This window comes from Myotis daubentonii, chromosome 16, assembly GCF_963259705.1.
Source record: "Myotis daubentonii chromosome 16, mMyoDau2.1, whole genome shotgun sequence".
Classification (NCBI taxonomy): domain Eukaryota; kingdom Metazoa; phylum Chordata; class Mammalia; order Chiroptera; family Vespertilionidae; genus Myotis; species Myotis daubentonii.
In genome coordinates, this window is record NC_081855.1 from 56,016,065 (window position 1) to 56,029,022 (window position 12,958).

Consider the following 12,958-nt stretch of genomic DNA (forward strand, 5'->3'; position numbering starts at 1 on the left):
CGCCCAGCCGTGGGGAACGGCCTCGCGGGCACCCTCCTGGCGGCTGTCAGTTCCACGCTGAGAAGTCTGGGGCGGGTCCACGCGGCCCCTCTCACGTCCCGGCCCCGAGCTCTCCTGGGGGCGAGGCAGTTTCCGGGCCAGGGCCTCCTCCGCTGGGTCCCGGCTGACCCGTTCCAGCCTCCGCCCGCTCCCTGCGGCATCGGGGACAGGCCCCGGGACGGGGACCCACGGAGACAAGCGGAGCTTGTGTGACGTTTCCCTGGAGACGAGCTGCCAGCTCCCGGGAGGAGGAGGACGGAAGGGCAGGAGGGGACAGGAAGTGTGGGAGGGCCTGGCGCCTCCATCACTGCGTCCCTTGGCCCAGGGCTCAGTGTGTAAAACCCGCCTCGACGACCACTGTAGCTCTAACTACGACTTCCTCCGCTGCGGGGAGGGGTTTAATGTGGGACTTCGCTCTGTGTCGGAAGATTTGGTGATTCCTTTTTATAAGAAAGGAGACGGCTTTAATTAGAGTAATTAGTGATTAAAGCCTCGAAGAGCTACGGAGCCACAGAATTTTCCTGGAGGGAGGACATGGACCCGGCCGAGGAAACAGATTGTCCATGTGAGGCTGGGGACCGCGGGGGGGCTGGCGGCCTGGGCTGCCCCGCTCACAGCCCTGCCGCGTCTGTCCGTCTGTCCGCGGTGTCAACAGGTCCTCTCCAAGCAGGGGGGACGGCCTTCGCGCCCGAGGTTCGGGACGGAGGGGGCTTGAGCTCCTGGTGGGCGGGGGCACTTCAGATCCCGTCACTGCTATGTCCCAGACAGGCTCCGCACTTGATGGCAGGAGCCAAGATACATTCATTGAACAAAAGAAGAGAAAGGAGGCCCCATGGAAGGCAGGGCAGGGCCGCCGCCAGCTTCCACCGCCAGAGGGCAGCACACAGGCCCAGGGCCCGGCAGCCCGGAGCCTGGCCTGGGGGTGGCCCTTCCGGCTCTGAGAGGTCCCAGGGGCCTGAACTCCCTACTCTGGAGCCTCTAAACCCCAGACCCGCCCCGGAGTCCTGGGAAGAAAAAGAGCAAAACAAACACCACCGAAGGGCGGCCCGGCTTTTATAGACGTGGGGCCCTGATGCCGCGGAAAGCCGTCCAGCCCTCGGCCTGCCTGACGCCTGAACCTCTAAGATTTAAATAAACTCTATCCCCTCGTACTTGACGTTCCCGACCTTGGTCTCGGGCAGCAGGAAGCGCCCGTCCAGCGTGAAGGCCATGATGTAGGTGGCGACCTTGCCGCCGTCCTCCTCGGACTTGAGGGCCACGATGACCTGGTCGTCGGTGTTGGGCACGAACTTGAAGGAGGAGAAGCCGTGCGTGGGCACCACCTCCCCGACGCGGCGCACGGAGACGGCCCCGAAGTCCGCGCTGGCGCTGAGCAGCAGGTTGGTGCCCTTGCGCTCGTCGTCCCGCTCGCTGTAGCGCTCGTGGCTGGCCCGGCGCGGCAGGAAGAACCAGCGCTGCAGCGCGTCGCTCCAGCAGGCGGACTCGTGGATGAGGTAGCCTGGGACACGGCAGACGGGGCTCAGTGTGGGGCCGGGGGCTGCAGGGCTCAGAGGCGGGCAGCGCCCAGGCTGCCTGCACAGGGGCCTGGTGCCCAGCATGCACTTGGATGCAGCCCCGGGGCGAGGGCGGGGGGGGGGGGGATCGTTCACAGCCCCGCCCTCCCTTCGATCCCCGTGTTTCCCAGAGGCGGCCTCACGCTCGGTCCTCGTCGCCCAGAGGAACGAGGATGGACACGCCAGAGCCCGCAAAGGCCGACCCGTCCGGGGCCCGTCTTCCCTGCCCAGCTTCCCCGGGAACCCCGCGCGGCCACGCCGTGTGGTCTGTCCTCCTGCTTCCCTGTGCTGGTCAGGGCGCAGACGCAGGGAGGGGACCAGCAGGCTGCTCTGCGGGGCGGGCTCTCCCATGAGGGGGCCCAGGGCCTAGCTGGGGTCCTCGGCCGCGTCCCCCCAAGTCCAGAGCTGGCCAGGCCTCTCCGAGCATCACGGCACCCACCACAACACTGGCGACTCTGGGGGGTGAGGGGAGAACCAGAGCTGCCCCCTCCCGCCTCCGCCCGGGGACAGCCACCCGGGCTCCGTCTGGGGGCCGTGACTCGGGGTGAGGGGTGACACAGAAAACGCCTCATCTGCCCCCAGAATCCACTGGCCGAGGGCGCACCCATCCGACAGCCGAAATCAGATTGAGCAAGAAACGAAACCGCTGCCGCCCCGGGCCCGGCTCCTACCTGGCGGGTGGATGCCGGCGGCGGCCCGGAGGGCGTTGTAGCTGGCCACCCAGTTCTCGTGGTCCACGCTGCCCCGGAAGCCCACCACCTTCACCCACTCGGGGTTCTCGTTGACCACCTCGCCCGTGGTGGTGGTCCACTCCTTGCCCAGGCCGCCCACGTACAGATGCTCGTCCTTCACCGCCAGCCACTCCGCCTTGAAGCCTGCGGACGGGAGACGAGAGGGACTGAGACCTGGCCGGCCCTCTGCCCACGGCGCCTGGCTCCTGGGGGTCTGGCCACCCTGGGTGTCCGAGGTCACCGTGTTAAACTCCACTTGAGTGGACAGGACAGCCTGGCTCGAGCCCCATCCTGGAGGGTCAGCAGCGGGCACAGGACGTACTCTCCCCTACGCCCCTCCCCCCGGGCCAGCGGCGGGCGGGGCTGGCGCTCACCTTTCCCCACGGTGCCGTCGCCGTCGGACAGGATGACCCAGGGCACGGGCGTGTTGCCCTCGATCCGGTAGACCACCCCCGTGCGGTCGTCCACGGAGTAGAGCTTCCCGTTGAAGACGACCAGGTCCGATAGCTCCATGCCCCGCCCCTTTTCCGCCAGGTGGGACTCCAGGACCCTGTGGCCCGGGTCCCACTCCACGGCCACCTGGTCCCCGCTGTGGGACAGGGTCAGGTAGCCCTTCTGCAGGTAGCTGAACCAGGTGTTCTCCTCCCGGGCCTTGGAGTCCGTGTCCAGGTCGGCAATGACTGCGATGCGGTAGCGGGTCCCGCCCGGCGTCCTCTGGGGGGCCGACAGGGGGTAGGTGTCATTGTATCGGTCGGCAGCCGCCTGGCTGAGCCGCCAGTTGTGGGCGCTGGGCGCGGGGGGCCGGGCCGGGGCCGGGCGGTGGGAGCAGAGCAGCCAGAGCACGGCGACGCCCACGACCGAGGGCAGGATCACCTTCCAGCGGACGCGGAAGCGGGGGTCCGTGGCCTTGCTCATGGATGCCAGCGCGGGGAGGCGCCCCACACTTATCCAGGCGGAGTGCATAGACTCATTCCATGCCGGGGGCGGCACGGCTGGCGGGCGGCCGCGCGAAGGGCTGGCGGGACCTGCACACGGGAGGGAGGGAGGGAGGGAGGTCACGACCTGCGAAACGCAGACCCAGCAGGGCGGCGTGGTGGCCCCGGCACCTCCTCGGCTTAATGAAACCCGGACTCTAGCGACACCTGTTTACCCTCTTCAGCAAGAGGAGCCGTCCTCCCACAGAAAATCACCCATCCCCTCCTCCCGGCCGGGACAGAGGGACCGTCCGCGCAGGCTGGAGCGTTCGGTCTCAGGGGAAGAGCAGGGGCTGGCATGGCAGGTGACCGAGGGCACAGGGCTGTGTTCCTTGAAATGCCGCCTCCTCCGGGAAGCCCTCCCTGGAGGCCCTGCTCCTGACAGCACTTCCAGCCCTTCCCTGGACCTGTCGCCACCCGACACCAGGTGCAGACATCACTGTCCCCTGAGGCCCACGTGGTGGAGGGAGGAAGCACACACCCACTTCCTCCACAGCCCCTGTCCCACGCCCACCTTGGTCACAGGGACCAGCCCTGAGTCCCAGCCTCAGGGCAGCAGGAGCAGTGGACAGGCTGCCACCAGGTGAGTGTCATCCTCACGGCCCCAACTCACTCTGTACCCGCCCCCCCCACCGCCCCGTGCCCGCCCTGGCTGCTCTCTGGCTGCGCACTCCTGGCGGGTCAGTAACTACGCGGATGGGCTGGTAGCTTGTGACTGACTGTAGCCCCACCTGCCCGCCCTATCCTGGAGGAGCCCTGTCCCTCCCGCCGCTCAGGGCCGGGGCTGCCTGCTTCCCGGAGATGACGACCGACAGGCCTGCTCCTGAGGCCCGAGCAGTCCCCCGGGGACCCCACTGCACCTCCCGCCACAGCTGACCCTCTGGGGTCCTCCTCGGCCTGTCTCTTCTCAGCCTCCAAGACCGCCCCCCCTCCTTCTGAATCGACCTTGTAACCCCACACCTTTCAGGCTGCGTGCCCGCCCCCACGGGCACCTGGGACAGGAAGGTAAGCTGCCCGCAGCGTCCGCTGCTGGGGGCCTGGGGCAGGGCGAGGGTGCATCTCTATAAAAACCAGGTAACCAGCCGGTCAGGCAGGCCCACCGTCCCGGGTGGGGGGGTCCTCGCCCACACTCCCCCAAGGCGGAGGGGCCGACTTCCCGGCATCAGAAAACCAGGGACTTGCTCCGTAAAACACAGGTTCCCCACCCGGCCAGGTTCCCCTGCCCAGGCGGCCTGCAGACAGCCCTCTCCGTGAGAGCCCCAGGGGACGGCCCCCGCCGGCAGCCCCCCGCCGGGCAACAGCCCTGGGGAGAGGCACCAGGAGGAGGGTCGTGTCCCCCACCTCCCGCTTTCCAGGGAGCTGTGTCGCAAGAACGGCTCACGGACACTCCTGTTTCTGGCTCTTGTCAAACCAGCATTTCCTTGTAGAGCAGCAGGTCTGCACCAGGCAGCGCGCAGGTTCCCAGGCCCCGGGGCAGCAGCCAGGGAGACCCTCAGTTAGGAGTGAGGACGGGCTCAGGCACCCCTACCTTCCCGGGCCATCTCAGCCTGCCCCCGACTCCAGGCCCGGCTCAGAGGAAAGGGGCACCGCTCCCCGTGCCTGCAGCCCAGAGGGTGGCTCTCGGGCTCAGTGGGGAGTGGTGAGGGAGGGAGTGGTCGGACAGGTGGCAGAACAAACAGCTGCAGCGGCTCCTCCCTCAGGATCTGGGAGGGCAGGGAGGGCTCCCGGATCTGAGATAGGGGCCCTCCCAGCTCCCTGCCTCTGCCCGGACAGGGGCAGCCCTCTCCTCCCAGCGCCCGCTGCAGCCACCGCCTTCCTTCCCCACCAGCCACGGCCTCGGGCCTCTGATGACAGCAGGCAGTCCCCGCTCTGCCCAGGCGCACTTCCCGATGGGAAAGAAGAGCTGAACCCTCGACGGCCTGGAAGCGTGCTCGCCGCACCCACTGGCGGCTGCCCCACCCCTCCCCGGCACCCCAGCATGCACTGCTCCCCGAGTCGGGCCCCTTCGTGCTCGCCCCCACCCTAGGAGTGTCCTGGGCTCCTCTTCCGGCTGTCACCTCACGCCCCCACCCTAGGAGTGTCCTGGGCTCCTCTTCCCGCTGTCACCTCAAGCACTCGGCGGCGGAAACGGCAGCGGCCTTGCAGCCCCGCAGGCCGGCAGCGGGATGTCGGTCTCTGGACTAACATCAAGGCCGGTCCCTCCCGGGGCTGGAGCAGAGAACCCACTTCCTGGTCGTTCGTCTCCAGCCCCCAGTGGCCGCCCGCACGCTTTGGCTTGTGGCCCCTTCCCCCACCGCAAAGCCAGCATCTCTGTGCCGCCCTCACTCCCTCATGCCCTCTGCCTCCCGCTTCCCGGGAGGACCCTGTGGTCACCCTGGGCGCTCCCGGGCATCCAGCGCGACCCCAGTCAAGGTCAGCTGACGAGCACCCTGACCGCCAGCGGAACCGGGGCCGTGAGTGCCATTCACCGGAGGCACTTACCACAGACAAGCCAGTGGGAGTCCAAGGGAAGGCACGCGAGAGGGAAACGAGAGGGAAACGGAACATCTCCCCAGGTTCCTCTGGTATCAGGATTTCTTCCCAAGCAACTGTCTCGGTCTAAATCAGGGGTGGGGCGCCCTGACCGGTGTGGCTCAGTGGATAGAGCATCGGCCTGCCAACTGAAGGGTCCCAGGTTCGATTCCGGTCAAGAGCATGTACCTCGGTTGCAGGCACATCCCCAGTCGGGAGTGTGCAGGAGGCAGCTGATCGATGTCTCTCTCTCATCGATGTTTCTGACTCTCTGTCCCTCTCCCTTCCTCTGTGTAAAAATCAATAAAATATATTTAAAAAATAAATAAATAAAAAATCAGGGGTGGGTACCCTTTTCCCTGCCAAGGGCCATGTGGACACTTGTAACATCATTCACCGGCCACACAGAACCACCCGCCCAAACATCAGCCGCTGCGTCTGGCCACAGATCGCACTGCCTCACCGGACGCCGTGGCGGGGCCGGACGGAATGGCTCTGGGCTGCATAAGGCCCCTGGGCGGGCGGCCCCACCTGCCCTACATCAACAGAGGCCTCCTCGCCAGAAGAGTCTGACAGCCCTCGCGCGGCATCACTACGCGGCCCAGGAACCGCCAAGGCGCCTGCGTTGCTGTGGCCATAAAAGCAGGGCGTGGACCGGCCTGGGGCACAGCTTCGGGAAGAAAGGAGACGGCGCTCAGGGAAGGCAGCAAGTGACCAGAGTACGCCCCGCCTCGCCCCGCCGCAGCGGTCATCTGGCGACAGTGGCACCTGCCTACCTGGCGCGTGTGGTTCCCTCCCCCACCCTGTGTGGTCAGCTCACCTGGACGAGAAAGAGTAGGGAGACCGAGAACCCCCACTCCGTCCGACCCCGGGGGTGGCCTCGGACAGGCCGGAGCCCCCACGCTCCCCCGGACACGCTCTGCTCTGGGCGGCCAGGAGGCAGAGGGCGGGCCTGCTGACCGCCTCCCAGCCCTTTCGCGGGCGGTCAGGCCTGAACAGAGGCTCATTGAGGCCCCAGGAGGGGCACCGGGAGGCCACCCTGTCCGCAGGCTCGGGCTGGACTTTCCGAGGGGAGGTCGGTGTGGGGGGGCTGGGGGCCGGGGCTGGGGGGGTCCACAGCCCATCAGGAAGATCTGTCAATGGACCGATCTCTGGGTGAGGACGGAGGGGCTGCAGAGACCCCGCGCTCCCGAAGGGTGTGCCCTGCTTCCTTCCACGGACTTCTGAGTGGCTACGCCGTTGCCAAGAGATTCAGTCACCAGCACACGCGTGTTCCCACACGCAGGCCACATACCCCGAGACAGGCATGAAACGGGGCTGGAGCGCTGAGACCGCCCTCCTGGGGGACACAGGGAGCTCGGAAGAAGGGGATCGCAGTGCCAGGGCCCTGCCAAGCCGGGGACACAGAGGACACAGAAAGGCACTGAGCCACATGCAGGAGGCGCTGGTCCCGGGTGAAAGAATCCAGACGGGGGGGGGGGGGGGGGGGGTGTGTGTGTGTGTGTGATCCTCTGAAGCAAAGGAGAGGAAGGGCCTGGGGGGGAGGGGCGCGGTGAGAAGGCTGGCCTGCTGCAGGTGTGACCAAGTGTTGGGCAGATGGGGGAGCCCCTAATCCCTCAGGAGAGGCCCTGCACAGGTCAGAGTTGGGGTACTGAAATCAGAGGGGGGCAGGAAAGGGCTGTCATCAGGAAGAGGAAGGGAATGCATCCATCAGGGTCAAAGGGGGAGGAGTCCCCTAGTTAGCGGGGCGGTTTCCCCAAGTCAGAGGGGGTAGGTGTTCCGAGGTGTCCCCAAGTCAGAGGTGAGGAGTCCCCAAGTCAGAGGGGGGAGGTGTCCCAAGTCAGAGGGGGGAGGAGTCCCCAAGTCAAAGGGGAGGAGTCCCCAAGTCAGAGGTGAGGAGTCCCCAAGTCAGAGGGGGGAGGAGTCCCCAAGTCAGAGGGGGGAGGTGTCTCCAAGTCAGAGGGGGGAGGTGTCTCCAAGTCAGAGGGGAGGAGTCCCCAAGTCAGAGGGGGGAGGTGTCCCAAGTCAGAGGGGGGAGGAGTCCCCAAGTCAAAGGGGAGGAGTCCCCAAGTCAGAGGTGAGGAGTCCCCAAGTCAGAGGGGGGAGGTGTCTCCAAGTCAGAGGGGGGAGGTGTTCCGAGGTGTCCCCAAGTCAGAGGGGAGGAGTCCCCAAGTCAGAGGGGGGAGGTGTCCCAAGTCAGAGGGGGGAGGAGTCCCCAAGTCAAAGGGGAGGAGTCCCCAAGTCAGAGGTGAGGAGTCCCCAAGTCAGAGGGGGGAGGAGTCCCCAAGTCAGAGGGGGTAGGTGTCTCCAAGTCAGAGGGGAGGAGTCCCCAAGTCAGAGGGGAGGAGTCCCCAAGTCAGAGGGGGAGGTGTCCCAAGTCAGAGGGGGGAGGTGTCCCCAAGTCAGAGGAGGGAGGTGTCCCCAAGTCAGAGGGGGAGGTGTCCCAAGTCAGAGGGGGGAGGTGTCCCCAAGTCAGAGGGGAGGCGTCCCCAAGTCAGAGGGGGGAGGTGTCCCCAAGTCAGAGGGGAGGCGTCCCCAAGTCAGAGGGGGGAGGTGCCCCCAAGTCAGAGTCTGCGGGAGGGCGGACCTACGGGGGAGGGGCGGGCGGAGGCCGGCAGCGGGCCCGCAGCAAGCGGAGCGCGGGCGGCCGGGGGCGCCGTCACTCACCCGGTGCAGACTGGCTCTGGGCCCGCGGACGGGGTCCTCGCAGCGCGGAGACCAGGACGGAGCGGAGGGCCGACTTCCGCCCGGCGCGCTCGCCCCGCCTCCGAGCAACACGCTCCCGGCAGCCTCTGCTCTGCGGCTGCGCGCCGGCCGCGGCAGGGGCTGCTGGGAGTTGTAGTTTTTGTGGCTCGGCTAGCGGTCCGGGAGGAGGAGCCGCGGGCGGGGGAAGGGCGGGAGGGACTCCGAGCAGAAACGGAGGGGCTGCGGGGCGGGCTACCGGAGGAGGCTCTCATTCCTCGGGCTGAGACCATAGGTCCCCTGCCTGGCCTCCTTCTGCCACCTTCTCAGAGACCCCTCCCCCGGGCCCTTCGGGCGCCCCGTCGGAATCTTGATCAGTTTCCAAAGCAAAGCTCTAAGGGTCTCATGGCCCCAGCGGCCTGGGCCGGGGTTCCTCTGACTTGCAAACAACAAACCCCTTCCCAAGTCAGGGTCTCTGGTCCGTCCCGTTTCTCCAGCCCCCGATTCTCTCAGTGGAATATGTCAAACACATTCCCGCTCCACTCCCAAGTCCCCAAGGATGCTCATCCTAGCAATCCTGGGGAAAGCCGGGTAGGGTAGGGATGGGGCCGGGCAGGAGCGAGGTGTGGAGGTGCTGGGGGGCCTGCACCTTCAGCGTGTGGTGCCTGCGAGCCTCCGAGACCTCTCGGAACCTTTCGTTAAAGTTACAGGCACAAAGGAAATTTCAAATTGTATAAACGGTGCGCAGTGAAAAATAACCTCCCCTCCCCCCTGCATTCCCTCCCCAGAGGCAAGCGCTATTATTAGTTCCTTGTGGTTATTCTTGCAGATAGTTTGTGGCACACAAACAAGTCATAAACACGTATATTAAATTACCTTTTTAAAAACCCAATGGAAACGTGCTAAACACATGGTTCTGCATTTTAGGGGGAAGGGGGGGGCAAGGAGCAAGTCTTTTTTTAATTCATTTATGTTTCTTATCATGCTAAACCATGTTCCAACCATAAATCATGTATTACTAAAATTACTTTAAATTATTCAAACTTTTATCTACAAAGGTATCTATCTATCTATCTATCTATCTATCTATCTATCTATCTATCTAAAAAGCCAGCTATGACGCCCACTGCCACCAGCGAACCAGCCAGATCTGGGGGTTGGGTCTGCTGGCCAACCCCCCCTCCCCTCCCCCACCCGTCCCCGTCCCCAATGGGCCCCCACCACCTTGATCAGGGGCAGCACTGGCCAGCCAGCCTGCCATGGCTCCTCCCCCAGACTGCTGGCCCCCAATTGCCCTCCCCACCCCATTCGGGGGCGGGGCCGGCTGGCTAACCTCCCACGGTCTCCTCCTCCTGACAGGCCCGGCCCCATCTGCCCCACCCGACCTGTGCATGAACTCGTGCACTGGGCCTCTAGTGTATATATATATAAAAGCCTAAGCAGACTGGCGACCCGCTGGTAGCTATAATGTGCACTGACCACAAGGGGCAGATGCTCAACACAGGAGCAGAAACCACAGGCATGGAGACATGGAACAGACTGATGAATCTCAGAGGGAAGAGGGGACGGGGGAGGGTGGGAAGAGATGAACCAAAGATCTTATAGCATACTAGAGACCTGAGGCCTGAGGCTCTCCGACATCCCCCGAGATGTCCCGGATTGCAAGAGGGTGCAGGCCAGGCCGAGGAACCCCACTGGTGCACGAATCTGTGCACCGGGGCCTCTAGTATCTTTATATGCCTCCTGAGCTTAAAAAAATGAAACATAGTCCTGTGATCTTGAAAGCCCTCCAGGTACTCCTCCTGGTTCCCAACTCCCTCTCACCCCAGAGGTGACCACCATCTTGAATGTTCGGTTAATCGTTCTCATGCTTTATTTTATAATTTTAGCAAATAGCTATGTATCCCCAACCCATACACATGCCTATAACAACTTTTACAGAAGGAAATAAAGCTGTGTGCAGGGCTGAGAGAGCCCCTTGCCCGCAGAGGTTACCAGCTGTATTAATTTTACCAACTGGATGGCCTGAAGAGTCCGCTCACGGTCTCCTGCCTGAGAGGGTGGCCATCTCTCTTATAGCTTTTGGCTATATATACATCATCTTCTGCTCATAGGAACCTCCCAGGGCTGCTTTTAGAAGATAACCATCCCTTTCCCATGGACATGTGTGCGATGACAGTGTTATCATAGATCAACTGGCACGCGGCTCTGATCGTTTTGTATTGGTATAAGATTTCACACCAGCTCCAATACCACTGTCCTCATTAGTACCTCTTTTTAAAAAAATATATATACTTTTCGCCCTAGCCGGTTTGGCTCAGTGGATAGAGCGTTGGCCTGTGGACTGAGGGGTCCTGGGTTCAATTCCCATCAAGGGCACATACCTGTGTTGCTGGCTCAAACCCCAGTAGGGCGTGTGCAGGAGGTGGCCAACCCATGATTCTCTCTCATCATTGATGTTTCTCTCTCTCTCCCTCTCCCTTCCTCTCTGAAATCAATAAAAATACATTTTGCCCTGGCCAGTTTGGCTCAGTGGATAGAGCGTCAGCCTGCGGACTCAAGGGTCCCAGGTTTGATTCCGGTCAAGGGCATGTACCTTGGTTGCGGGCACATCCCCAGTGGGGGGTGTGCAGGAGGCGGCTGATCGATGTTTCTCTCTCATCTTTGTTTCTAACTCTCTATCCCTCTCCCTTTCTATAAAAAATCAATAAAATATATTTTAAAAAAATAATAAAAATACATTAAAAATATATTTTTAATTGGTGTTTTATGGCACTGGGAGGGGTGGGTGAGCTGTCACGGTTTTACCAGGCCTGAGGGTCCTTTCAGGGCCCCCGTGATCCCTTCCCATCACAGCGACGCTCCGTCATATCCTTGAACTTACTCTTTGCGCTCGATTTTAAGTGTGTCTGTAGGGTAGAGATCTGGAAGGAAGAGGACTATGTCAAAGGGTGTTGCATCCTCGTGAGCCGACTCGTGGTCAGGCTGTGCCGTGAAACGGTGCCCCTCACTGTCAACAATGACTCAGCGGTCACGGTCACTAGGTTTTCCTCCGATTCCCATTCCCCGGGTCATCTTTGCATCCCGGGGACCTCGCGGGGGCCTCCTGCTGGGAATTCTCTGCCCTTGGTTGTGGCTCTGCATAGAAGACTAGACTTCCTCGCCTTGATTATTCATCCATGTGTTGACTCAGCGACTCATTCATTTCACAGCCCAGGGCTCGGAACTGCGCCCTCCACCAGGGGGCCCTCCCACTGTATTTGTTATGGAAAACGTTGCCTAACCCAGCGGCCTCTGCCCACCTCCATCTAACCCAGCGGTTCTCAACCTGTGGGCCGCGACCCCTTTGGCGGTCGAACGACCCTTTCACAGGGATCGCCTAAGACCATCCTGCATATCAGATACTTACATGACGATTCATATCAGTAGCAACATGACAGCTATGAAGTAGCAACGGAAATAATTTTATGGTTGGGGGTCACAGCATGAGGAACTGTGTTTAAAGGGCCAGAGGGTTGAGAACCACTGAACCCGGAGTCCTGAAGAGGACTTCCCCCAGCAGGGGAAACGGAGGCAGGAGGCGCTGTCTGGCTGGGTTAGGGCCAGAAAGCCCATGGGTGGGACAGCGAGCCTGCGGTGGTGGCTTCTCCCCGGGACTGTCCGTCTTGGCCTCCGGCGTGCCGAGGGGACGTCCTGGGAAAGGTCCTTAGCCAGGTCTTCTCCAGGTGCGGGGAGCAGAAAGGAAAGCAGGTCGGCCCGTTTGGTCTCCGTAGCTGCCAGTCCCGATCCCCACGTGCCCCGAACCTTCCAGACCACGGGCACCGCCATCCAGGAGCCACCGGTGTGGGCCAGCCGCCAGGGAGTCCGGGTCTGGCTGCCAAGTTTCCATCCCAGCTCCTTCTCCAAACCTCCGTGGAGACTGTCCCGCCCCCGCCCCTTGGCAGTGGGACCCCACCATCTGACCCTGCCCGCGGCTACCCTTTGGCATGGAATTCAGAAGTTTGCAATACCAGCCTCCGCGCTTGTGGGACCACGGGGCGGCCCGGCCCAAAATAGCTGGGAGAGGCAGACCGTGAGGGCCGCTGTGGGCAAGGCCCAGGGGCCATGGTGGGGGGAGCCTCGAGTCTGACAGACTGGAACAAAGGTCACCTCGTTCCCCAAGGACGAGAAATGCCCCGGAATGTCTCGTCCGCCTGGGGGGCAGCCTGGGGCTCCGGGGGCCCAGGAGCTGGCCCTGTCCTGGGAATGAATATTCAGGCAGCCTTTGGGGATTCGCCCAGAAAGCCTGGTGTGGGAGGCGAGAGCTCCAGGAATCCCCGGGTGGACATGGCCTGCCCATCTCCGGGAGGCGGGGCCTCGCCTCTGGTTAGCCCCGCCTCTGACCCGCCCAGGGCTGAGAAATCTCCCCCAGGCACTGCTGCTGGCTTTGGGCTCCGATTGGAAAATGCTGGGTTTTTGGGGGGTTTTT

The 12,958-nt window shown here is 63.1% G+C and overlaps 1 protein-coding gene across 3 annotated transcripts in view; it reads right to left on the reverse strand.

Annotated features, from left to right (window-relative positions):
- The window catches only part of CANT1 (calcium activated nucleotidase 1), a 38,788-nt gene continuing 25,830 nt past the window's right edge, over window positions 1–12,958 (reverse strand). The window contains exons 1-4 of one of the 3 annotated variants that reach the window (XM_059671414.1): window positions 6,629–6,830; window positions 2,698–3,348; window positions 2,264–2,467; window positions 1–1,537 (exon numbers count right to left, since the gene is read on the reverse strand). In XM_059671414.1, the coding sequence (XP_059527397.1) occupies window positions 1,167–1,537; window positions 2,264–2,467; window positions 2,698–3,348; window positions 6,629–6,815 (1,413 nt within the window). In that variant the 5' untranslated portion in view covers window positions 6,816–6,830 and the 3' untranslated portion in view covers window positions 1–1,166. Of the gene's footprint in view, window positions 1,538–2,263; window positions 2,468–2,697; window positions 3,349–4,825; window positions 4,839–6,628; window positions 6,831–8,475; window positions 8,623–12,958 lie in introns of those variants that run through there. The other 2 variants (XM_059671415.1, XM_059671416.1) reach the window with 2 other exon arrangements.